This window comes from Ahaetulla prasina, chromosome 2, assembly GCF_028640845.1.
Source record: "Ahaetulla prasina isolate Xishuangbanna chromosome 2, ASM2864084v1, whole genome shotgun sequence".
Taxonomy (NCBI): domain Eukaryota; kingdom Metazoa; phylum Chordata; class Lepidosauria; order Squamata; family Colubridae; genus Ahaetulla; species Ahaetulla prasina.
In genome coordinates this window covers 106,727,376-106,754,392 of record NC_080540.1, presented here as the reverse complement: position 1 = coordinate 106,754,392, position 27,017 = coordinate 106,727,376, and the positions used below count along the sequence as shown (strand labels likewise).

The following is a 27,017-nucleotide window of genomic DNA, read 5'->3' as shown; positions in this document are numbered from 1 at the left end:
AATTAAAACAAAATACCCTCCCCCATTGATACTGTGGCATTTGCAAAATTAGGCATTATTTGGGCCTGCTTGACCATAATAGGTAGCACTATAGACTACCTTTAAAACAATCTAAAAGAAATTCATTGTAAAACTAAATTTGAGGATGTAGTCATGTAGTATAGATTTGTTTAGTTCAGTTTTTTCTAAACTTATTTGGCCATGGATCATTTGGGGGATTTGAATATAGAACACATATGTGCTTTCCAGAGATAGACGACTTTTATCATGAGGCATTTGATTAGGTTATATTTAAAGAATGAACGATTCAATCTTTGACACAGTAGACGCACAATAGGCCTCAGTGTCTCAAGTGTTTTCTCTTGCAACTGCCACTATGTGTCAACTACAACTGTGTTTACTATCCACAAAAGATAAATAGGGCGAGTGTTTTTGCTTCTGCTAATCACAATTTCCCTTAATATTAAATCTTAAAAAACTTTATATTAGGAGCCAACATGAGGGCTTCATATGTCATTTGAATCTGGTGGGGCCTCCGGTGGCTCAGACTGCTAAGACAGTCTGTTATTAACACAGCTGCTTGCAATTACTGCAGGTTCAAGTCCCACCAGGCCCAAGGTTGACTCAGCCTTCCATCCTTTATAAGGTAGGTAAAATGAGGACCCAGATTGTTGGGGGCAATAAGTTGACTTTGTATATAATATACAAATGGATGAAGACTATTGCTTGACATAGTGTAAGCCGCCCTGAGTCTTCGGAGAAGGGCGGGATATAAATGCAAAAAAAAATAAATCTATCAGTGTCATATTTCCCACCATTAATTGTTGGGCAGACTCTGAACTGAAGATTGATTTCACCAGGCACCACAATTTAACTTGTAATAACCACAGCCAATTCTGTTGCTCTTTTGTAAAACTTTGTAAAGTTTTTCAGAAATATATTTCCCTAATATATTAACAGCACTATCTCAGGCCAGTATAAATCGTGATAGGAGGAAATCTGGGAAGACGCAAATTAAGATTCTAGTACAGGCCCCAAGAACACAGTATTGATTTAGCACATGGATGTGCCACCCAATCTTAGCTTGCCTAAAAGCAGTCATCATCGTAATACACTGATAAAATCCAACCTATCAGTCAGCAAGTCTATGAATCACCCCACCCCCGCCCCCAAATCTGTCCTAAGGTCATTCCACTCACCTCGCATCCCCCAGTTGACAGCATTTGTGCTGTCATAGTGGAAGAGTTCAGCGCTGGGAGGCTGCATAGAAAATTATAGTATGGAAGAAGGAATGGTCAGTAAATGGAACAGGAACAGAATCCAGTTAAAAATTCTTCTATTCTTTTATAGCTGCTTCCAGCAAGAAATATATGGAAAGGCTTGGTTCAATAAAGATGTTAATCAACTTTTCCTGCCTTTTGTGTGTACTGGCAGTGAGAGTGAAGGGTAGGGGGAGATTTATCAGAGAAATAGTGTAGGATGAGGAGGAGCTAAGTGGAAAGAATAAACATGTCTGTGGAGATTCTCAGTCATCTGAGTCATAGTTGTGTCGAAGAATAGAATAGAATAGAATAGAATAGAATAGAATAGAATAGAATAGAATAGAATAGAATAGAAGGAAAGGAGGAGGAGGAGAAAAAGAAGAAAGAAGGAAACAGAAGCAGCAGAAGCAGAAGCAGGAAGAAGGAGGAGAAGGAGGGGGGAGGAAAAGAAAATAATTTTGCTTCTCATCCAAGAAGCTTTATCAGTTCTGGCCAGAACTGATGAAGCTTTGTGGATTAGAAGTGAAATGTCGTCAGTCTTCTTTCTCAAAAAGTCTTTTCCAAAATCAGTGTTTTCTAGAGAAAATATACCAGATGGGTAACAGCACATTAATCTTAGAAATGAAAGTTCACTTAAAGCTTCAGTTTGGGATATTTTGCCTTTATATGAATATTCTCCCCAGGAACCAATAACATTTTTGCTTGTTTATGTACAGCTTTGTATGCCAGTCTGGTTCAAGACAATGTCCACAATAACAATAACAATGTTTAATGTTATTCACATAATCATCCTTTGAGGAAGTTTATCTAAGTGTCATCTTATTGATTGTCCAGAGTCAGATATATTAGCATTTCAATAATTCTCAAGCCTTAATGAGATTGTTTGGTTCTGAAATAGGTTACACATTAGCTAAAAATTGTAATAGTTTTGAAGTTATAAGATTAATGTATGAGTATCCCAATACATTGTACCCTTTGTGGAAATTCTTTTTTTAAAATTTCCATTAACAGAAAGAAGCTGGATTTGTGAATATCTTAATTTCAACAGTACTAATGGGATAGTGTCCCACCACTATCTCTGTGTAGCAGGCCAAGTTAAGGGATGCTGGGCACAATATAACTTTTTCTTTATCCCTGTCATCTCCCAGCTGTGTCAGAGAGCTTCCTCATTCTCACAAGAGAGAGGGAATATGATCCAGGATTTATTCCAATGATGTAAACTTTCCTCTCATTTAGCAATGGATTGTGCTACAAAGCCATAAGCAGGCTCTATGGAATACAGTACATAGGCCTGAGCTTAGATCATGAAACTGCTTCTCCAGCAGAAACTTTATACACTGGACAAATGCTTTCCACTCTAGTTAAAGAAGCCATTCAGAGGCACCAGCTATTCTTATATATTCAGGAATGGCTGTGGTTTTCTAATCCCAAACTCCCACTCGTAATCTAATATGTTCATATCTTCACCAGGAGTCTCCCTAACTGTTTCTTAGCAACTGCCCAATACTCTCTCAGCATAATACTTGTGGAAGGACATTAGTCCCATTTCTGACACCGACATGATTCTCGACATTAGCTTTAGAGAACTCCTTACCCTCACAATGGGAAATGATCATGATGGGGAGGGTTAATTTTATTAAAATGGCAGTTTTCAGACAAACAATTGGAAATACTTTCACTTGGGGCTGAAATCTATGGCCACTCTTACCCTATGCAGCCCATTCCTTCTGTAAGCAGGAAGAGAAGCGGATTTTGAAATGAGAGGATCTGAGGGGGAAAAAAGAGAATGGGCAAGTCAGAATTAATATCTCCAGTGAAAGAAAAGTATCCTTCTTGTGGCCTGCTACAGAACAGTACTAATTATCACAAGAAACAGAAAGAATGTCCACCCATAGTATAATTTTTGGTATTATAAGTAGTCCTTGCTTAACAACTGTTCACTTAGCAACTGTTCAGAGTTACAACGGATCACCCAAAGGCTACTTATGACCCTGTTCAATAGCTGGACATACCCCTACAGTCAGTGACTGCATTTTGGGTGTTTGGCAACCAGCTCACTTTTATGGGCAGTCGCAGATGATTGAAATTTACAAATCTTTTTAATTGGTGTCTGGCCTTTTCAGCCAGTTTCCAGCAAAAAGAAAAACAAATACATAGGAATACATAGATTCACTTAAAAATCACAGCATTTACTTAAAGACAGCTACAAAAAATGTCCAAAAATGCCCTTGTTCATTTGAGTACCTGGATTTATGATGGAAATTTCAGGCTCTGTTAGTGTTGTAAGTCAAGGACTATCTGTACTGATATTTTTAAAAAAACAATCTTGCCTTTCTTCAAATAAGTGTGCCGTACACTATGTGATTCTTTACCAATTTCTTCATCATTAGTTGGTATGCCTGTTAAAAGGTGACTAGTCCAAGGTTACCTAATCAGAGCAAAGATCTGATTTTGTTCGTTCTTATGTCTGACTAACTCCTTATTTATTTCACCACATTTTCTCTGAAAGAACTGCATCCATCAAAATAGCAGAATAATTTCATTGAAGGCATGATAGGGAAAGTTATTCAGAACATACAAACCCATTCCTATTAGTTTGAAACGTACATTAATGAAGTAAATCACAGATAATAATCCCATGAGAACTGCCTCCCAAGGTGGTTTATCTCAACCTGAGAATAGTAGCCTATTTCACTCTGTTTAATAAATAGTAGTGTTTCATCTTTACTCTTGAACATTATGGTTGCACATATGTGAAGCCATACAGCAGTCCAGAAATATCACCACCTAATTATGGTTAAAGAGTCCCATAACTCATTGAATCCCATTACAGAGATAAAATGGGTTGAAGAACACAAAGCAAAAGAGGCAAAAAATCAAGAAACACATACCACTGTCTGCCAGGTAGTGTGACCGGGGTGCTATAAAAGACAAACCAAGATATCAGGTGCATTGTTGGCATATATTTTTTTCTTAACAGCATTAAACTAGATACACTTCTGCAAAAAAACTATCTTAGGTGACAGCACCACTATGAGAATAATGTCAGAATGATAATAATATTCTTATCCTGATATACTCTATAAGCTCTATAAACAACAGTGCACACAAAATAAATAATAATGACTTTAAAAAACTCTGGATGATTATACATTGCCAGCAGATTCTCTGACTCCCACGTCACAAAAGCCATAACACACATGGACACCCACACCTTCCTTCCCTCCAAAATATTCCTGCCTGCAAACTAACTGGTGAAAAAGAATGCTGGGGAAAGTGAGAGAGAAAGAAAGAAAGATTTGGTATGGAAGCATTTGCCGGTGCAATCTGATATTCTTCACAGACTTCTGGACGGAGTCTGTTTTTCAGAAACCCTGGATCCAAGCCATTATTTTTCACCTGGCTCTGGATAATGAACTTTAGACCTCTATTAAAATAAACAAACAAACAAAAATCAGCAATTCTGAAATTTTCCAATCATCAAAGAGGGCAGCACATACCTCTGCAGTAGCTTAATTGGAGCCCATCCTAAATATTTTCCATCACTTGCCTATTTGCCATAATCCTACTTTTAATTAATTGGGACTCTTCCTAATCAGCCAATGACTACAGTTCCCTCTCAGTGCAGAACCCAGACCAAACACTAATGCAAATCCAGTTTCTGCAATAAGAAGATCTAAAAAATAAAAAAATAAAAAATGGAGCTTGCAACAGAGTACTGGCCAGAGGGTTCACCATACGGGCCTCGGAGTTCATGGGAGGAATTATTTGCAGGAGTTTCAAATCTCTCAGAAAACACAGCACTGATGAACGATGAGAAGTAGTTATGTGTAAATGCATGCATGTATATGTATATGACTCTACACATGACTATGATTGCTTATACAGACACAAAACCCCATGTTTTATATACTGCCATGTATCAGCGCAATTGTAGTGTATTGTATGTCTCTGTCTTAAATTGTTGCTCTTATATAACGTTTTCTGCTCAAAATCTTCCCCGGACAGTGTACTTCTGCCTTTTCTATGATCAAGAGTTGAAAAGAATGAGCTTTGAGTGAGACTTTGTGTTATGTGTGCCATGTTCCTATCTCATTTTTCTACTCAGTCCAACAGCCCTTAAGACTGCTTTGCATTTATATTTTAAGAATGTGAAAAAGGTGCACACACATGCCAGGTCTAGTTTGACTTTAATAATAATTTAAAAATTGAACAGCTGCTCAGCTAACAATAGTCCCATCCAGTGGTCAGTTGATGCTATTGTTGGTGCACATCTATAATTCTTTAACTTTCATTTACCCACTACCTGCTTATCAAAATAATGTAAGTGAGATAAAGTAATAAAAATCTCTTTTGATTCCCGCTGTAGTAAGGTCATTCTGGTGAACTAGGGTGGGAAAGTTGACTGTTGCAACAAAGTGTATGTAGTCAATCCACATTGCATCATTGAAAGACAGAGATACATACAAAGTGATTCATATCGTCAAATAAATTCAAGTGCCTTGGGATATCTGGCTTCAGTGAGTATGCTTTTATTGTTAGACCTCAACCAGTAGAGAGCAGCCTCTTGAATTTTATTTTAGCATCCTGAAATATAACACTACAACAAAACACAGACATATGCACTACCTAGCCTGCTACAGTATGTGTGGCCCACAACCAGTAGGGAAACAACTAGGAATTTCTTGAGACATCTAGTTCATCTCAGCAGTGAAATGGATGTACTTAAAGGCTATTTCTTGATGTTCCTTAGCATTAGTAGGGGGATATTTTGGATCTGCAGGAATTACTATGAGGGCAGAGCTCCCTAATCAGAACAGGGGCAAAAATTCTTGGGAGTCAAGGGGCAATTAAGTTATAGAGAAAATAGCGATGCAGTAGAGACAGTGGTCATGAGTTGGACATGTGCATATGGGAAAGGGCAAGTTCAAAGTTGCATTTGAACTATTACCAGGTAAAGGTTTTAAGAGCTTATTCTTCGCCTTTTTTTTTGCGTGTCAAAAAATCAGATACTTTGATCAGTCAAAGAAATGCAGTACAAGAGCCAGAAACAGAATTAAGCAAATGGATTGATTGTGGTTGATCACTCTGAACATGCAAAGTTCCTTTTCCATTACTCCTGTTATTTTGTTTGTTTGTTTGTTTTCAGGGCTCTTTTACCTCTAAGGCCATTTCCCACTAGTAATTTTTAGCGGTCCAACATTTTTGAGCTGATATAAAACTTGTTTTCATTCCTATTACATCACTAGAAATTATGATAATTGGCTAATGGGCATCTAGTCCCAGTCTCATCCCCCTTTATTATGTTTTTGTACGGAGCAAGTAAAATCTAGCTGGAACGATCACTTCCATAGTTTTGTTCAATTGTACAAATTTCTTCAAGTCTATTCTTGGTTGTCATTGTGCTGCTAGCATTGGAGCTTTCCAGCGCTAGTAGATTGAATACTTGATCTGAACTGTTCTCAACACTCTGGTGGGAGATCGATGCTCTGGGATCCTCGCATACAAATAGGGTTCCTACAGAAAATCAACTGATGGCTATTCAATCTTTCACTGTTGAGGGTTTCCCAAAACAGCCCTCTGCTGGCAGGCAGAGTGGTTGTGATATGCCTGCTGTTGCTTACAGCCATTTAAGGAGCCCTCGTAGCCTGCTGTATGAAGAGCTTCTCTGCTGCTCGCTGAGCTGCGGGGAGGCGTCCAAGGGTCCATGTATGAATTAGCACGGGCCTTCATTTCTTCCTTCAATATTAATCGGCCAATTCCTGTCTGGATCTACATATTTTAAAAAGTAAAGATGAAAAAAGAGTAGGAGTCATAGACACAAACTTTTTCTTTCAGCGTTGGTGTAGAATTTTAGGCATATAAAGCATGCCTGCATACACCCAGATATACATATACATTTAATAAGGAGCATCTTGTTTTTCCAGAAAGATCTGCTTAAGACTAATATTTGGTTAATACTAATACGATGACCTAAAGCAGACACACAATTACAATACATTATAATAATGTCCAAAAGCAACATCTTGTATGAGATAGGCTTGGTGAGGTCATTGGTTTTTTTAGCAACTATCAATTTTAGATAAGGTGGAGTTCAATTTCCATATTTTCCAACCAACCACATGAATTTTGGAAGACCAGCATATCTGATAGTCATCAGGTGGGTCTACCTCATCACAGAGGAAGGTGGCTTTATCTGAGGCTAAACAGAAAATAGCTGAGGTCCTTGCCAAGTTGTGAGTCCTCCTTTATAATGCACTAGAGGTCTGCATAAAAAAAAACACTGAAGTTGCACTACCACAAGAGAAAAGGAAGAGCATTTTCTACACCAGCATGACAGCATGAAAGTTAATCAGAGCTGAACACTCACTCTGTGCATCCCTCGATCAAAGCTATCTTCTTCTCCTCCTGATGAGAATCTTCGAACTCGGGGAGCTACAGGGAAATATAGTCAAAGCATTCAGTTTGGCATTTGCCCAATGTCAGAGTAAGGCAACAAGTTATTGGGGATGGGCCTAAGGCTGATTTCTGTTGCCCTGTGTGATCTATTCTTTTTAGCCAGGCTGTCAAAGTCTGATGTGCACTGGAGTGAGAGTGAGAAGTCAAGGTGCTGTTAGAATTGAAAGTAGGTGGGTCCATAATAAAAGATCAATTTTATCTTTCTAACATTATTTATGTTCATATTTCAAGAAATTGAACATGTACTCTCCAGCCATACAAACAATAATTCCCTCCTTATATCATATTTCAACTTGGTAACTAACTTGGACATCTTCGGGGACTACATCCAAGGTTTTCAGAGAACCAGGGTTATCTGTCATAAAATGTAAAAGCACCTTGCCCTCTTTTGGAGATCTCAGATATAATCTCCCCCAATAAGTCCTTGACATAGAGGGTATAGCTGGAATATAAAGATTTTAGTGTCCTGAATGGAGAATGTTACCTTTGGGTGAACCTTGAAAAGTCCAATACTCTGTTTCAGAGTGATAATATGGATCTGGAGAATATGCTGGACTATATTTGGAGGTCTGGGTGATGTCTTCACTAGTTTTGCTTTTTGTAGCTGCAGAGTGGGAATCTGAAAAAGTAACCAGGGAAAGAATCAGCAGAAGTGGAAACCAAATAAATGGGATCTCTAATGAGATACGCTGGCTCAAATAATGTAAGAAAGCAGATGACCAGCCCTATTTACATTCATCTTGGATATCCCCATATATAAACTAGAGGATGGAAAACCTTTTATGCAAAAGACAGAGTCACTTCCTATCCACTGCTATGTCACCATAAGTGTTCTGTGGTGTTGGAGATGAGATATGGGAACAGTGTCTGGCAGATTGATGGGGAGAAGCAGAGCTGGATTCAGATTTGGCATCTCCTTCCTGCCCAAACCCTTATAATTAAACAAGGATCCTGTTCTTTATGTGTAATTACAATAGATCCAAGTGGTTCTACTCCTGTCAGGACTTCATAAAGTAATAGAGAACAATTCTGTATTGTAATGTAAGATGCTCGTCTCCCTTGTTGTTTCTGGCTGCTTCCATAGTCAACTTCAGAAATTCCAGTCTAGATTGCAGTGGGTTACAATGGAACCAGCTGATGTTTAGTCTGCCCTATGGCCACTGACTGGTCATGTCCTTCCCAAATCGTGCAGGAGTGGCATGTGGCCAGCTTTTGATTCAGAGATTATTCCTTCCTGTTTTTCCTTCCAGAAAACTTCTTAGCAAGGGAGAATTGATAATTTAGCTTCATAACAACAAAGTTTGTAATATTCCTGAATTGCAATTTAAACATATTTTAAAAAGAAAAATAAAACAAAACATTGCAGTCCTGTAGGCAGACTAGGGAAGCAGGAGAACCATGCTTCACCCAGTTGGACAGAAAAAGCCTGCCTACTGGTAGATGTTCAAATGGGCCATTAACCTCCAAGGTTGAAGGTACTTGAATGAGTTAATGAGCTATCATTAGATAAACAACAGATTAAACAAAAGCCCAAACAGCAACTGTAGATCAGCAGAGAACATAACAGAACAAACCATTACATTTGTCAACTGAGTGATCAGCCAGAGGAGGGAGGGAGTACGACAGACACTGCAGCCAATCAGAACTGGAGCTGCTGATAGACTGGAACAAAGCTCTGAGAACAGCTGTTTTGAATGGAAGCTGGAAAATTCCAGGCAAGGGTGCATGTGGGAAGGGTTGGGAGTGAGGCAAGGATGATGTCCTCTGTCGCTACAGTCTGAAAGTAGTCAGTGGTCCATATTGGCAATGCGCCAAGTGGAAAGTGTGGATATGTCCATAGAGAAATGAAATTACTCAATTTGCCATTTGCCAGTAAAACTTGCCCAGCAAAATCTACAGTGGCCAAACTGTAGCTGTAGCCAGGGAATGGTTCCAGTTCTGGAATTGCACATAATTTAAAAATAGAACAGGTTGCACTCCATGTCAGCTGGTGCCATTTTTAATTCTCTGCATTCAGGAGGGTTATAGTTTATTTCTTGTAGAGAATTCAATCTCAGTTATCAACAGGGAAGACCAGGAAAGACTCCTGATTGAAACTTGGGAGCCCGGCTGCCAGGTGTTCCTTGTAGACATCCCTTCGTTACGTGGACCAATTGATTGACTTGGTATGGGGCAATATGTCAAGTTTCCATGCTTTAATGTCCCAAAAATGTTGGGTTTAGATTCACGAGGTAGAAGAAAGGGAGGAAGAGGAGGTGGTGGTGGTGGTGGAGGAGGAGGAGGAGGAGGAAAGCGACAAAGGAGCACTCTTAACTGCTAGCAAAACTGTGGTAGCAACAAGCATTATCTGTTAGAGCTAGGATGCCATTTATCAATCTATATTCCACTCCAGGATTTACAGAGTAGAATCCCACTTGAGCATTTACAATCCAAAACACACAGCCTAGATGAGCTTTTACCTCCTTGTTGATATCATTCAAGTGATGTCAGCTATGGCAGACATTTTTGCATTCAGTGCAAATGTCTGAAGCAGGAAAAGTATATTGGTTCATATGAAATCCTATATACATATACATATACATATACACATGTGTGTGCATATATGTATGTATATGTGTGTGTGTGTGTGTGTGTGTGTCTGTCTGTCTGTCTGTCTGTCTGTCTATCTACCTACCTACCTACCTACCTACCTACCTACCTACCTACCTACCTACCTATCTATCTATCTATCTATCTATCTATCTATCTATCTATCTATCTATCTCAGGGGGGAAATGCTCCTGGTTTTTACCGGATCGCCCTATCCAGAAGCGATGGCGGCGGGTGGTTCAGAGAACCGGTAGCAAAAATCCCTTGCCCCCCCCCATGTCCAGTTGAGCCACGTGATCATCAGAGGGTTTTTTTTTAACTTTTAAAAGCATTTTTAAAAGTTCTTCGTCCGAAAAAATGCTTTTAAAAGTAAAAAAAAAAGCCTCTGATGATCGTGCAGCTTAGCTGGGTGCTAGCCAAAAAATGTGGGGGGGAGTAGTCTATTTTTCCTCCCAGCAGGCTCTGCTAGCCAAACCAAAAAATGGGGAGGAATCTGTTTTTCCTCCCTGCAGGCTTCAGGGAAACTTCAGAGAAGCCTGCTGGGAGGAAAAACAGGGTGTGGGCGGTTCGTTTTTGAGAGAGAGAGAGAGAAAGAAAGAAAGGAGGCAGGGAAGGAAGGAAGGAAGGAAGGAAGGAAGGAAGGAAGGAAGGAAGGAAGGAAGGAAGGAAGGAAGGAAGGAGTACAAACCTGGCACAGAGGCAGCTTCAGAGGATAATCCAGGGTTGGAAGGGACCTGGAGGTCATCTAGTCCAACCCTGTTCCAGCAAGACATTGCTAGTGAGTTTCCGCCTTTTGATCCCCCAGTCACATAGCCACGTGCACCCAGTCACATGTCCCCACCAAGCCACGCCCACAGAACCAGTAGCAAAAAAAAATAGATTTCACTCCCGATTTTATATATATATATATGTAGGTCTTTGGTTAGAAAACAAATATATAGATATATCTCTATATATCTCTATCTCTATCTATCTATCTATCTATCTATCTATCTATCTATCTATCTATCTATCTATCTATCTATCTATCTATCTATCTTTCTACACACATTCATACCCATTAAGATTTTTTTTTGGGCATATGACATGTGTAAGCCAGGGATCACTGAAGCGGCTGGCTGCCTCTGTGAAAGGAAATTTTTGGGGCTATATTAAGTTACCCGCAAAATGCTGGGATGCCTGAATGCCAGTAGGCAATTGGGGGAGGCTCCTTTCCTGTCCCTACATGGTTTATTCGCTCACGGGAATCAAGCCGCCGAGCTGCCAGCATCAGCAGAGTGCAGGCTCAGCATCTTACCACATGAGCTGCCGCGGCCCCCACCCATGAAGATATTGGCGCCACACACTCAGTGCTCACTGCCTACAGCAACAACCCATGATTTGAAGCCAAGTTGATGGGGAACAAGTTGAGGAAGGAGGAAGGAAATGTTAAAAGAGTCAAAGTGATCAGACACTACTTAAATAACTATCAGTTTGGTTGTTTTTGAAAACAAAACAACACAAACAAGGAATTTATCTATATTGGAATTCAGACGGCAGCTTGGGACTTGGTTCCTGATCTGTCGCCCTCCACAGTCCGGGAGACACGAGTGATGACTTAATTAGCCGGCAACTATCAGCTCTGGCAGCAAACTAGTGAGTGTCTGCCAAGTATCTCTGTTATCTCTCTTGATGCCGATGAGTCAGCCAGGAAACCAGGAACAAACAGGACTTCAGCTCTAATTCTCCCTCTAAGCAGTTGATTTGCTTGCCACGAAGTGGTATAGCAGCCCTTGCTGCTTTTATATCCTGTGGGGTGTGGCTCCATGACTCAGCACTTCCTAGGCCTGCCCCACCCCTGCTTCTGTTGTTCCTGCCTCTCCTGCCTACGAAACCTAGGGTCCAGCCAGGCCTGATTGCCATAAGCCAGGTCTGGAGGTGTGGCCTGGGGGGGGAAAGAGTCAGGGGACTGAGGCCTCGTTATCTCCTCCACCTGGCCTGCCCCTGGCTCCTGGAGCTGAGCCAGGGAAGCCAGTGCTCCAGAGGTAAGTCCTGATGGCCCTTCCCCCTCACTTTCTGAGTCACTTTCTGGCAGGGGGCACGGCTTGGGGGGGCACAGAAACAACAGTTCCTTAGATTTGCTATTTTCATGGGGAGGAAGTTTGCAGTGGAGCAAACAGAAACCTGTCTAGGAACTATGGCTGGACAAATCATTAAAGTCCCCTACTCTTAACTAGGATCTTAATTCTGATTTATCACTCCTGAAAGCTAATTATTTTTTAAATTTCTGATTGCTTGAATAGTATCTAGTCCAGGGCTGTCAAGCTTGCAGCCCGTGGGCCGGATGCATCACACCCATGGTCACACCCAGGCCCGGTTTAGTGAAGGGGAAAAAAAATCCTGAAATGTCACTTGACACCAAGTTTGACATCCCAAAATGACCCTTACATAATAAGGGTAGGAAAAAAGAAGTTAGTTGCTACTCAACATGGGATAAAAGCATCCATTCCAAGTTTCCATCTCAAAGATCAACAGCAAATAAGAAAAACTGAGCTGAGATTTTCTTCTCTTTCCACCTCTTTTTTCATATGCATCCACAAACACACCCACCCACAATTAAAAACATTTACCCATTTATGTTTCATCTATTTGGGCTGTAAGGTTGGAAGGGGATAATACTTTGAGAGAAAGCTAGACATGATTTGGGGGCCCATGCTATGCATTATGAGAAACATGCATCAGCATTGCTAAACTGGATTCTTTTATATAAGCAGCTGCAAGTCTCTAATCTCCCAATCTGGATGTAGCTATGGCAATAGACTTCATGTGCATGTACAAAATTCTATTCCTTTTTTAATGTTTTAATTAATCCATGCTCTTTTTATTTCAGATCAATGCGATTTATTCCTGCTGTGAATGTGTAAATTGAATTAATAGATAACCAACTATAGTGCTTTGTCTTAAATATATGCCCCCTAGCAAGTATTATGGGCAAAACTCCGGATTGCATGCCTGTAATTTACAAAGTAAGTCATCTCCATTGTGTGATTTTGGATAAAAAAAATTCTGTATCCAAAAAGAAAAAGCTCTGTCTGTAAACTGCCAAGAGTTCATTTAATGAACAACTAAGAGATGTGAAGTACACAAACTCCAAGTCTTGCTGCAGGATGTCAGAAGGTTCTCAGAAACTTGCTGCTTCAAAGGATAGAGCCAAAGGCAGCTACTTACAATGCAGTGGGGTGCAGTCAGCCAGCAGGCAGGGAGTTATGAAGATAGCACATTAGGAAAAGGGGGGAAAGAAAGAGAGGAGGAGACACCTGGTTACCACATTAAAGGAAATGTCACAAGTCTTCTAAAACAAAAGCAGACTGTTGAGAAGCTCAGAGGAACCGTTTTTCCTCTTCACAGTGCCACTTTCCATAACCTCAGAGCTCTGTCTCCAAAGGTGACAAAGAGAATTGGTTCCTGAAACTTTTCCTGCCATACAACAAGAGGTTGGGATACCCGGCTTTGAAGCAAATCCAGCCTTGCTCCTTTTGCAAGATCTGTGCCAGCATCCTAACCTAAATCAAACTATGTTTCTGGTCTATTTTACAAACAGAGAATTGGACTGGATACTCTGGTGGTGCTCATTGGTCTTCAAAAGCAGCCAAGTAATCATGCTTCATGCAATTCTTTATATCGTTTGCTAAACATTTTGGTTAAGCTTTACTCTTCAAACATATCATACAGTCTTCTAAATTAATGATTCTTAGAATTATGCTACGCTTTTCTAAGGACTCGTAAACAGACATGCATTTTCTGCTTAATTGGGCGGGTACGTAGGTTCAAATCAGAGATACAAGAGTGGAGGCCCCTATGAATGTTTTGGGCCTATTCTCAACTTTTCCAGCAGCAAAGAGTTTTATAGGATTGGGATACTTTTCCACGTATCTATCTGATGATGCTGTAGCAATTTTTAAAGATCTGTGATAGATTCATATGGCTTGTACTTTTAAACATATTAATACCTTAAGATAATGCCACAGAAAAGTACAGCGAGGTTCATATATTCACTTTGTGACATTTTCGCTTCAATATATTTTTCAAGTACAAATCTGGACTTACCGTTCCTTTTTTCATCACCTTTTTTTAATATAGAAGCCATCATATTCAACTACCTCCTTAAGCCAACCTAGAGTCTTTTTTTTAAAAAAATGAAATTCATTTCTCTTCTGTACTGCTATGTTTAACTCATCATACAGCTAAGTCACTTCTGAATTGGCACACAAGGTTAAAACAATGGGGCTCTTTTAGTTCATCTTCTTGGCTGAAACGCTACGTGTTGGACATCTCTCATTCCCATAATCTCAGTTTGATCTCTCAATATTTATCTGACATTCTGCTGCCCAAATCACACACTTCTATCATTACTCTGACTTCTTGTGACACTCCTTTATGTAACATACTTTGGTTTCTTGTACACAATTATATAAACCCCCTAATGTGTAGATTTAAAATCCTGTAGGGTTGTCATCCCCCTTCCACAAATACTTTTTTGTTGTTTTCCAAAATAACTATTCACGATTTTTCACTTTGCCGTTCAAAGGTTCTTCTCTCCTGCCAGAGCTCTCAATCTGCCTTCCCTTTCCCCTGCTCTTCTATTTTCAGTTCCTTTTGTAAAATACTTTGCTCCCTTTGGTTCTTGTTCTTCCCTCCATGAAAAGCATCTATTTTCTTTCATACCCTCCTTAGTTTCAAGCTAAGGACCAGCAGTAGCACAACCACAACATCAGAAGGATCTCAGTAAGTATATGGTCCTGCTCCAGCTCATATCCTTATGTTTTAAAAGTTAATTGAAAATAAGAATTATACACTTTAAAAGCGACGTGCTATTTGCCTGCATGAGTTACCTTATTGAGGGTTTACTTTTTCTGAACGCATGGAGGCACCCTAAGATAAGACAAGAGATCTAGCAAGCCAAACTTTTCTGCTCAACCCTCCTCTCAGGTTTCTGAAAGGCCATTATATTTTCCTTCGATTCAGAGTCTATTATGTCGATGGTGTGGCACTGCCACCAACTTTTGTATAGTTTATCAAGCCCTTTCCAATGCACACCACCAGATCCTAAGCAGAACTTTGGTTTATTCTAAGTTGCATGCCCAAATATACGTTAAAGCCATGCCCAAACTGTACCGTGTCTTTTATAGATGGGTGGTTTCCGATAGATGTTACTCTCTGCAGCAGCTGGAGGTAAAGAAAGAAAAATAATGAAGGAAAGAAGGAGATAGCAAAAGGGAGGAGCCAGAGTGTGTAGCTTAGAGATACAGGAACCTGCCTGTCATTCTTGAAGAGGGGTGGTAGGAATCTTCTCCGTATCATTTTGGCAGCACAAGTAAAAAACATATATGATATAGAAAAGGTTAGCATGATCCCTATACTAATCACAGGAACCACCAGATTTGCAAATAAAATTGCCTGTCCAAGATTACATTGCCTGCTTACTTCGCTCAGTACTTTCCCATCTTAAGATAAAACAGCCTTATCTTAAATACCTGCCGAGCGAACTTGGGTTGGGAGATGGTTTAGGAGTGGGGTGGGGGGAGAAGGAATTAATCCTCTTTGTGTGCTATTTCAACAGCTTTAAGACAGTGAATGTGTGCGTGCACAAGAGGTCATGCTGTGAGCATGCTCACTACTGACAGCATGCAGGGTCAGGCAGGCAGCTTTCCTTCTAGCACAGTTGGTAGCTGGCCTCAGCTCGGGAGTTAGGAAGGCCTCCTTTAGTGAGTACTAATGGCCATTGTCTCCTTGTCTGGCAATGGCACAGAATGATTTATGAGTTGGTTACCTAGAGATACAGGGACAATAGCCCATCCTCATCCAGGAGTCAGCCATATTCTCTTCAAATAAGAGAGAAGCAAAGCAAGCTGGGTATAGGAGCTACTCTACCAGCACAGAAGCTTACTGATGGGCTGATCCAATGTATAGGCAAAAGGACCATCCATAAAAGACACCAGCAAAGGCTACAGTTGCAGTAGCCATCACAATGTCCATTTCAGGAGGAAAATCCTAAGGCAAGGAAAATTCTAGGAGGCCCATTAAGGCAACTCAGGCCAATTACATCCGCTAATCTTGCCTAATTCAGGTCAGTTTCACTTTTCTGCTCCATGTATCTCTGGAGATTCCCAGCAGAATACATTAAGGTCAAGCGATTGCAACAAACACGTGGGAATACTTAATCCCAAACTGTAAATTTCAAGTATTTCTACAAGGACCAGCATCCATCTGGAGTTTGATTAGGAGATGAATGAAAATTAATCAAATCCCAAAGATGATCTTTATCAGCTGACTGACTCTTCATATGTGACCTTAATGGACGCTAATGGAATCCATGGAAAACAAAAGGCTTCTTCTTCTTCTTCCGTGTCTAGATCAAACTTTAAACTGCCAGAATGAAGCCACCTTCTTGGCTTTGTCATTGGCCCAAAGTTATCAGTACAGACAAAGAGCGAAACCTAGAAAGTGGACAGTGGTTTCATTCTGGTAGGAAGATGTCTATCAAAGGAATAAATCTCAATCCTAACTTGCATTAATTCTAGATCAGGGTTCTCCAAAGTGGTTAATGTGGGTCTAACCATTACTACCGTGTTTCCCTGAAAATAAAACCCTGTCTTATTTTTTTTTTTGAACCCTGAAATAAGTGCTTGACCTTATTTTTGAGGAGATCTTATTATTTTGGGGCGCGTGGAGCAAGACGGGATTCCTCTTGCCATCTTACCTGATTTCCAGCTATGTCTCCCTAACCCTAAATGGCGGGAACCGGCTGCACATGCGGTTAAATATTTTTGGGGAAGGCTTATTTTCAGAGGAAGGTTTATTTTCGGGGGAGGTCTTATTTTCGGGGAAACACAGTATTATTTTACTTCTATTGTTATTATTTATAGTACTGTTAGTTAAATTAGTATTTATTAAATTATATTCATATAATAAATGTTTAAGGGTTGACAAAAAATATATACCGTATATACTCGAGTATAAGCCGAGTTTTTCAGCACGTTTTTTGTGCTGAAAAACTTCCCCTCGGCTTATACTCGGGTCTATACGGCTTATACTCGAGTTTTTTTTTTTTTAAAGCTCCTCGGCTTATACTCGAGTATATACGGCTTATACTCGAGGTTTTTTTTTTTCTTTTTTTCACATTTTACCGGACGGAAGCCCTGCCGGTGCAGTGAGAGGGCGGGGCGGGGGAGCCGCCAGCCTTCTCAGCTGAGGGAGGGAGGGTTTCCCCAACCGGTAGGTGCCTCATTTCCCACCCTCGGCTTATACTCGAGTCCCCAGTTTACCCCAGTTTTTGGGGTAAAATTGGGGACCTCGGCTTATACTCGGATCGGCTTATATTCGAGTATATACGGTAACTTCATGAAGGACTAGAATTTTTAAATTTTAAATCTGGCTTTAATGGGGTTTTATTATTTATGTTTCTATTTTAAATATTCGGCCTATTTAATAAGTTTTTTAAATTAATGTTTTATTCTGTATATATATATGTTTTATTTGGCTGTAAACCGCCCTGAGTCCCTAGGGAGATAGGGCGGTATAAAAGTACGAACAAATAAATAAATAAAAATAAATAAAAATAAGGGGTTGATTGAACTGAAGAGTCCAAGGACTCCTGTTCTAGAGTGAATGAAGGAGAGTTCCCATAGCTGCCAGCTTTGGCACAGGAATGGTCTTTACTTGTTTTGACCAAACAAATGAGACACAGTTTACCTTGTGAGCAAAGCTGGTTGCAGATTGTGCAGGCAGGGGAGGGCATTCAGATCTCTACCTGCACACTGATAAGGGACAGAGAGGTTGACTTCCTTCCCTCCCCCTCTGCAGGAGGGGTGGGGCAGTGGCCCTTACCTGGGTCCCTGCTGGAGGGGAGCAGTCACCTGGCAAATCCAGAGACATCTGGGGGAAGGGTGCAGCGGGCCCTGAGGGGAGCAGGAGGAGTATAAGATAAATTATGTCTCAAAGATGTGGGGTGTAGAAAAGCTCTTAGCTGACAGACAAGCTTTGCTTTCTGATCCTTGAGGTAGGAGAAGAGAAGGTGAGGAAGAAGACAGTCTTTCCTTTGGGCAGGGAAAGAAGCTGCAGGGCAGAGGAGAAGGAGATTTTAGAGAAGAAGGAGAGAAGGCTGCAAGTCTTGTTTATGGATGGCCTCTACCATGCAGTTGTAGCTTGCTGCGGCCAGCTTACCTTAGGCTGGCAACAGTACTACTCATGCAAATAACATACTTGGCACAAGCATGCAGACTAAAAAAACAAAAAAAGATCCCATACAGCACTCCTTCACTGGCTGGCCAGAGGCCTCCAGAGCCTACCTGGAATGTGGAAATGCTTAGGAGCTTGGTATGAGGTTGGTGTAGAAGACCTCACATCTAATTGGCTATAGTAGGGGGAGCTGCGCCCACTCTCTGTCCCTTGAAAGAGCAGATTGGAGGGAGCAGCAGAGAAGAAAAGAGAGAGGCAGAGGAAAATTGGTGTTAAAAACAGTATTTTAGAAAATTAGTAAGCCATCTGTGAATTTATGGTGGGAATACATAGGTGGAGGGAGCTGGTGATCATAACGGTGCAGATTCGTACACATAACAAGAAGCCTGGGTTGTTCCAATCATTTCTAAAGTATTTCATACTCAGAATAACACGGGTTTGAATCTGGAACAGATTTCTGAGCGGGCAAAAGAGCTGTTCCTAGCTCAGAAGACTATTGGATCGGTTGGAAGAACCCATCCTGAATTCAGGACAAATATTTTGCACATCTATAGTTGCTGCTTCCCGTGTCATCTGCTTCTTTCCATTTCCACTCTGCCACAGAATTGCCACTCTGAATTTGCTTAGGAAAAAAGAAAACGGAGCATGACAATGGAGTGAAGTTCATCACAACTCATTGGTATCCCGAACACAGTAAAAAAAAAAAAAACCAGAGCTAGGCACTTGCCTACCATTCTGTTACAGATGGATCCTATTCAATGGATGACACTGTACCTGTGTGGAACCCTCCTTGTGTCTCTGATTTCATGTTCAGCCTGTTCTGGATATAGAAAATGTTTTGGCAGCATGTGTGTGTCCCTAGGAGAGAAGTTGGTCTGTCCTTTTACGGATGTGCTAAAGCTGAGTTCCGTTGGACAAATGTCTTTATTTGAATCCTGATGGAGACAGCCATGCCCTACCTGAGCGGTAATAATGATGCGGAGAGCGTGGGATGGTGGGAGATATGCCTTGGCGGCTGTAGGTGGGTGAGTCTATGTAGCCTGGGCTGGATGCTCGCCTCTGCCTGATGTCCATGCTCTCATAAATATCCTGCAAAAAATGCAAAACTTTGTTCATAAAAGACCCAGTCCCAGGATGATCAAGGTGTATGTACATTAGCATACATCCTGGCACTCTGGCTATTATATTCCTTTCCCAACTGAGGGCATCTTTTCCCAATGTATACAAATATACGACACCACAAAGACAATTTGGTTTGCTGAGAGCACTTTTCATTTCATGGGGGAGGTGGGGGGAGAGGAGACTTCTTTTATAACCTCAAGGTTTAGCAGTAAAGCTAGATCAGCTTCCTTGGCCTTCCACAGGATTTTCCAAACCCAGCTCTCCTCAAGTTCTCTTTCAGTGTACAAAACCCCAGATATGTAAACCCCCAGTTACTCTTAAACGTTGTGTGATTACCTGAGAATATGGAGACAAGGTTCCAAGAGACTACAAGTGACAGAAGGTCAGAGACAAGCCGCCAGGGAATAAAGAGCAGGAAAAGAAAGAGAGAATTGGTTATTAGAGAATTGATCTAATGTTTCTGTACCACAAGTCATTTCACCTTCCCCCAAACTACAACCTTCTCAGAATTGCCAAGGCATTGAGAAATCTGGGAGAAAGAGATTCCAAAACACCAAAGAAAGCGAAGACCCAATCCCATAGCTTTTCCCATTGTTGTGAGAAAAGGCAGCTCAGGGTTTCATTTCCCTTCAGTTATATTCCTGTCACCTCAAAGGGATGCATGTGCCTGCCTGGATTAACCCAGATTAATCAGATGCTACTGAGCCCTCTTCTCTCGGACTCTCCATTTTACAATGGTTTAAGTCACCGAGAACCAAATCTTTGCCTTTGAACAAACCTAGTTTCGAAAGTAATGCAAGAGAACTTAAAGATATTATACTCAGTTATTAAGTAGCACATAAGGTTAAGAAATGAAGCTTAGAGGGATTCTCTTAGAGCAATTATATGTGGAAAAATATGAAAAGGGCTGATCTGTGCATCTGTGTATCCCGGTCCTGGCTTAGGACCGGGATACTTACGGGACCGTCTACTGCCATCTTGTACCTCCCACTGACCAGTGCGTTCTCACAGAGAGGGACTCCTTAGGGTGCCGTCAGCCAAGCAATGTCGACTGGCAGTCCCCAGGGCCTTCTCTGTGGGGGCTCCTACCCTGTGGAACGAACTTCCCCCTGGACTTCGACAACTACCAGACCTTCTGACCTTTCGCCGCAAACTTAAGACTTATCTATTCCGTCTCGCAGGACTGCCTTGAATTTTAATTTTGTAGTTGATTTTATGGGTTTTAATTTTTATTAATTTTATAGGGTTTGATTGTATTTTAAAATTGGGCCAAATTTAATAAGTTTTTTAACGTTTGTTTTTAGTATTGTATGTGTTTCCATTGTATTTTATCTTGGCTGTAAACCGCCCTGAGTCCTTCGGGAGAAGGGCGGTATACAAATTAAATTATTATTATTATTATTATTATTATTATTATTATTATTATTATTATTATTATTATTATTATTATTATTATTATTATTATTATTATGTAAGGGAACAATGGAGGGCCACAACTTTTGTGTATCAGACTCACACCTTCCTAGCAGTGTATGACAAACATGTAGAAATTAAATATTTGCATGGTTCCCTCTTAATCATATTTTTGAAACTAGGACAGAAACTTGCCTACAAGTTCATTTAAGTTGCTCTTCCTTAAAATATGTCTTTAGCATAAATTTGCTTTGGAAAAGTAGGACTAGGTCAAATACAGAAATAGACAGGAAAAGGCAAAATATTAGGTGGCATCTTTTTTTAAAGAAGAAAATCCTTAGACCATTTCTGATTCCATCAAACTGGTTCATTTACGTTACAAGAATAGTCTAGAGCACAGTAAGTAGTTCTTGCTTAATGACTATAATTTTGTTACTAAGTGATACAGTCATTAAGCAAGATATGTAATTGTGGCAGATTTATGACTTCATTTCCACTTGAGTCATTAAATGAGTCACTACAGCTTGTTAAGGGAGAAATCATGTGACTGCAACTTGTGATTTTACTGCTGGCTTCCCCATTGTGTATTGTTTATTGGAAGCCAGATGCAAAGCGCACAAATGCCAGTTGCCTGACCACAGCATCTGGTGAGAGTCATAAATGCCTGATAAAGTCATTGCTTTTTCAGAGCCGTCATAATTTCAAAAGATTGCTAAATGAGGCAATCAGTAAGTGAGGTCTATCTGCATTGCTGTGCAAATAAGAAGTATTCTGAAGAGGCAGCTGAAGTAGTGCTGGCAAAGAAGTCACTACAAGTGCACACAGATTAAGTGCTCAGGTTCAAGCCTACACCATGATTGGATGAGTGGCAAAAGAGCAACATTTCCCCATGGATCCTAATGAAGGAAACAGAGTCTTCTGTGACATCAGCTCTGCCACTTGTGGATTAGATCCCTGCTGCTCCAGGTGGCCGAAAACCTCCAGAGAGGAAGGCAGAAGGATAGACTAGGAGCTAAATGTCTAGATAGGTGTGGTGCATAGGTATGAAACAGGTGCTGATGCAACCCCTACTCAAGAAGTTAGCACTTGAGCAGCTCAATCCCCCTGTTCTTTATCCAAGAGCTGGAGGGTGGGAACAGGAGGGTGGAGAATGGCTGACAGTAACTTAGTGGCTGAGGCAGAGGCAGCCCTTGACCCCTGCTTTATGGGTGTCTTATAATTTGATCCTCTTATTAGGCCACTGGGACAGATTATCCACTATATGGATGATACTCAATTTTATGCTGCTACCTTGAGCCGAACAGGAGATGTTAAGATCCTTCCCAGTGCCTGGAGGCTATTAGGGACTGAATGGAGAAAAAAGTGGATTTAGACTCAATCCCAGCAACAGAGCATGACTGTAGGTTTAGAAATTGAGGGATTTAAGTAGAATTCCATCCTTGGCATCGGACAACTTTGTGTTCCCCTATGCAGAGATCATCTATAATCTGGGTTCTTTATACAATTCTGTATGAAGGTCAAGTACAGGCCATGACTAGGAGACTGTTGTATAGCACTATCTTGTGCATCACTTACTGTCATTCCTACCTTGGCAGGCTTTGACGATAATTACCTATGCCTTTTTCCATGTTTGGATAACTGCAATTTGCCCTACATCAGACTGCTCTTAAGAAGCTACAGTTGGTTCAGAATGCAGTGGGTTGAGTATCAATGTGTGTGCTGTGGTTCACCCATGTTACACCATTATTTGGGAGCTACACTAGTTCCTGGCAGGTTTCCTGATGGAATTGAAGTTGTTAGACATATGGGTCCTTTACGGTTTAGGACATGGATGTGTATGGAATTGCCTTTTCTGGTGGAATGCACCCACCTAGTCAGGGAGAAAGGCTTGCTCTCATCCCACTGACGTTGGGGACTCTGAGAATGAATCTTCAATGTGTCAACCCACCTTCTCTGGAAGAGCCAACTCCTAGAGTCAAGGGGAGCTTATGTCTTCTAAAGAGTTTTGGGGAAAACTAGATACTTGAATGACTACTGAAAAAGTAACATTGGGGTGTGTTTGGGTTAGCATTGTTGCAAATACCTATCAAGTTTGATCTATTCTTCGTCCACGGAATTGGACAACTGGACAACGTAATGGATTCTCTGTGCCCTTACTGTGGCTAAAGGACTCATATTGCAACATTGGGAAGATAAACATATGGCTCCATTTATTCAATGGATTGAAAATTTGATTACACTTGTGACGTATAAACATATTGGCATAAAATGTAAACTTTGTATGGATAAATATAATGAAATATTTTATTTATTTGTTTGTCCATTTATTTATTTAATTTATATGCCGCCCATCTCACTGTGAAGCGATTCCGGGTGGCTTACAAGCATCATGAAAACAAAAGTACAAAAGATTAAATATTAAAATGAAAAGAGATTAAATAAGTTAAAAAAAAAAAGAAAGAAAATACTATGGGACGGAGGTGGGGTCTTCTCTTTAGTCCACTAACCAACATTCTTCCAACATGGAATGCCCTCACTGGGGCCAATCCACAGAGCTAGGGATTGAGACCCCTACAGAAGGCCAAGAGGGTGAGGGGTGGATCTCTTCTCAAGTAGCATGGTGTTCCAAAGGGATGGAGCCACAGCAGAAAAGGCCCTTCTCTTGGACCCTTGCCAGGCAGAATTCCTTGACCAATGAGGTCCACGCCATGTCCCTTTTTCCAGAAGGAGTGGGGCAGACCATTGAGGTGAGATGGTTCCTTGGTAGCTTGGACCCATGCCATAAAGGGCTTTAAAGGTCCTAACCAATACCTTGAATTGGGCTTGGAAACAGACCAGCGACCAGTGCAGCTTGTGCAACATGCTTGGTATTACATGAGTCACTCTAGGGATCCCTAGAACTGAATGCATGGGTGTATTCTGTACCATCTGTAGCTACTGTATACTCTTCAGGGGTAACCCCCAATGCAGTAGGTTAAAACATAACTATATAAGTGCTATATAAGTGTTTATATATAGATATAAAATAAAGCTATATCTCCCATTTTGCACAATATTTTAAACAGGAATACTGTTGTTGCCAAGCTCTGCTTTTAAGTTTCTCCAAATACTCCATTTCGCTTGATTTAAAAATATCCTTGCTTCCTTGGAGATGTTAAAACAAAAGTCTCATGCCTTCCTAATAGCACTTCTTTGTAATTCCAAAAATTGTCCAGGAGTGAAGGTCATGCCTTCATTTGCCAGGGAAAGATGGAATGTAGGACTCATTGATTCTTTCTATCATGCTTCCAGTCCCCAACGAGATATATGAGTGCAGCTGCTGGATCAATGGATATCTTCTGTGAGAAATTGGGGTAAGGAGCTTAACAAATTTGTGATCTGATCTGATGATTAATAAGGAGCCAGTTAAGATGGGGTCTCTGGCCTGAGTTTCTCACTGCCTTTCCAAAGGAGGAGCTGTCTTATTTTGTTGCTTCAGTCATTTATTGCTATGAATTATTTCTGATAAAGGGTAGTTGCCAATTATACTAAAAATCCTGCTGCTTTGTAGCAGTCCAAAATTGCTGTCTTCTGCCAAAGGTCCGGTATGCTTCTGTCAGGAACCCCTCGGTTTAATTATCTGTTCCTTTTTTTTTTTCAACAGAAGCCAGAAGGCTGACACTGGACTGGCTCAGCCTAGACATATACCCCATCAGCAACCTAAAGCAGAAGCAAAAGCTTTTACAGACAGACTGCAGATAGAACAGTAACATTTCCAGATAGGACAGAATCTGATCTCTAGCCCCATAAAGTACAGATTCACACTAGCAGATCTGCCTCGTTTTCCATTGCACCCACTGAGACCTCCATCCTTCTCATTCAGCAAGGAGGCCTTGACATATTGGACAGAAGAGTTGTCCAGGTGCATTTGAAACTGAGGCATAATTTTTGTGCTTGTTCTATTAACCAGAAGAGAATTCTTATTTGATTCATCCTTGGCCAAATGTTACTCTAAATAAGAAATATGCAAACTCCTCACAGGTGGCTTTTTTGGTTAGGGTTCATATGTTCTGTCTATCCAGGCAGTGTGTGTGTGTGTATTTTCATAGGTTTTCATGGGTATAGGTATGTAGGTCTTGGCATTTTCGGGTCTTTTCCCGTGTAAGGTTGAGAGTATCTTGGCGACGTTTTGACAAGGTCTCACTCATCATCTTCAGGCTGGTGTCTTCAGCTTCGTGCTTCTCGAGCAAAAATTTCCTTACACGGGAAAAGACCCGAACATACCAAAACCTGCATACATATACCCGTGAAAACCTACGAAAACAAATATATATATATTTTGCAAATTTTGCTCCTAGAAGCACGAAGCTGTAAACACCAGCCTGAAGATGACGAATGAGACTTCATCCAAACGTCGCCAAGACACTTCCAATTTTACGCGGGAGAAAACCTGAATAACCAAAGACCTACATACAAACACCCGCAAAAACCTCAGAAATATATAAATATATATATATATGATTTAGCAGCCATCTATGATTAAATATACAATGGTCTAATGTTTGCCTTCAGTCCACTTTCCAATCTATGTATATTTGGAAAGTGCTTTTGTGTTTTCCATGCAAATAGTAGAACCTATGCTTTCAGACCAGTCTCACCTGGATACTATTTTAGATGTTTCTTTTTTTGGAGTTATTGTGAATCTCAAGCATTCTCATTGAAATTAATGGGTTTTTTACAGCCAGAGGATAGAGAGAAGTCTCTGCTTCCAACAGAGATGTCATTCATTGTGTACAATCCAGGTGAAATGCCTTAGAAACTGTACCTCCCCATAGCTATATCTCTCCAGTGTTTCATCCGAAGTATATCTGTGATAGGGCTCATAAGAAATGAGGTCAGGGCGTTGCACCTCGTAGATGGCTTTAATCTTGGGAAGAGCAGCCAAATCTTTGTAATTAAGGATTTCATTATCCACTTTAGCCTATGGAAAGGGAAAGATACAATAGACAACCACAGAAAGAAAAGGAACAGGCACTTGAAATGCAAAGGAGAAAGATCACATCAGAATGCAAGGTTGAAGGAAACTTCAGAACAAAACAGGGACAGATACTTATAATGAAGGTGAAAAGAAGAAAGGAAGGCATTTTGAAGGGAATGCCAGAGCTTTCCATGTGTGGATGAAGCAGAAGAAGTGGGAAGGAGCAGTTGGCTCAGGATTGAAAGTGGTGCCAGGCTTTGCTTTGACTACATGCATCTGAGTTATCCTGATGCTCAAAGGCCTAGTGGCATTAAGGAGACAGATATTCAGGGATGGGAACAGACAACTCAGGCTGCGTTTGCCAAATGCTTTCCTTGGCACATATCTGGCTTGGAAAGCTATTCCAAGTCTAAAAGGGAACAGTCCTCAATAGATATTTTATTTTATTGGTTGATCTCTTCTTTTCATCTCCTCTGGGGTTCACAGGGCATGCGTTTCCAAATTAATCCTATGTGGGGGTGGGGGCTGCCAAACTCAATTCTCGGTTTTCCATGTTGCTTCCGCCCCGTGTTGTGTATACTTACGCAAATGACTCGGTTGGGGGAACCAATGCTGGAGCCAGGAGGGGATATGGATGTCTCTGAAGTTCTTCTGTGCTGTGTACACAGAAACCGACAAGATACTTGTTAAAGTTTCCAAGACTTTGCTTACACATAGTACTGAAGAAAGACTTCAACTCATGCTGACCAGAGTTGCCAATATAGTAATGGTAAAAAAGTCACATACTGTGTACCTGTATCTTTTCCTTCTGCTCAAAAAGCCTTAATCCCTATCGTATATATTTGGCTGCACTTTGCTATTTGCCACTTTAGGCTGCTAGCTCACTTCCTTATTCCATGCATATCGTGAACACTCAATTTCGAAATTAAATGTTCCAACCAATGCTATCGGTTGCTACACCTTACATCTCCCTCAATTACTTTCAATTAAAGCTAGTA

At 40.7% G+C, this 27,017-nt stretch overlaps 1 protein-coding gene across 3 annotated transcripts in view; it reads right to left on the bottom strand.

Annotated features, from left to right (window-relative positions):
• Positions 1-27,017, bottom strand: part of ABLIM3 (actin binding LIM protein family member 3) — a 190,140-nt gene that overhangs the window by 8,487 nt on the left and 154,636 nt on the right. For 2 of the 3 annotated variants that reach the window (XR_009153493.1, XM_058169508.1), the window contains exons 9-20: positions 26,604-26,675; positions 25,867-26,022; positions 19,986-20,015; positions 19,487-19,616; positions 18,638-18,736; positions 15,465-15,515; positions 8,206-8,340; positions 7,633-7,697; positions 6,887-7,034; positions 4,154-4,183; positions 2,971-3,029; positions 1,200-1,260 (exon numbers count right to left, since the gene is read on the bottom strand). Coding sequence is in view for 1 of the 3 variants with exons in the window: in XM_058169508.1 (XP_058025491.1) it covers positions 1,200-1,260; positions 2,971-3,029; positions 4,154-4,183; positions 6,887-7,034; positions 7,633-7,697; positions 8,206-8,340; positions 15,465-15,515; positions 18,638-18,736; positions 19,487-19,616; positions 19,986-20,015; positions 25,867-26,022; positions 26,604-26,675 (1,036 nt within the window). In the remaining 2 variants the exon portion in view is untranslated. The remainder of the gene's footprint in view (positions 1-1,199; positions 1,261-2,970; positions 3,030-4,153; positions 4,184-6,886; positions 7,035-7,632; positions 7,698-8,205; positions 8,341-15,464; positions 15,516-18,637; positions 18,737-19,486; positions 19,617-19,985; positions 20,016-25,866; positions 26,023-26,603; positions 26,676-27,017) is intronic. The other variant, XR_009153494.1, reaches the window with a different exon arrangement.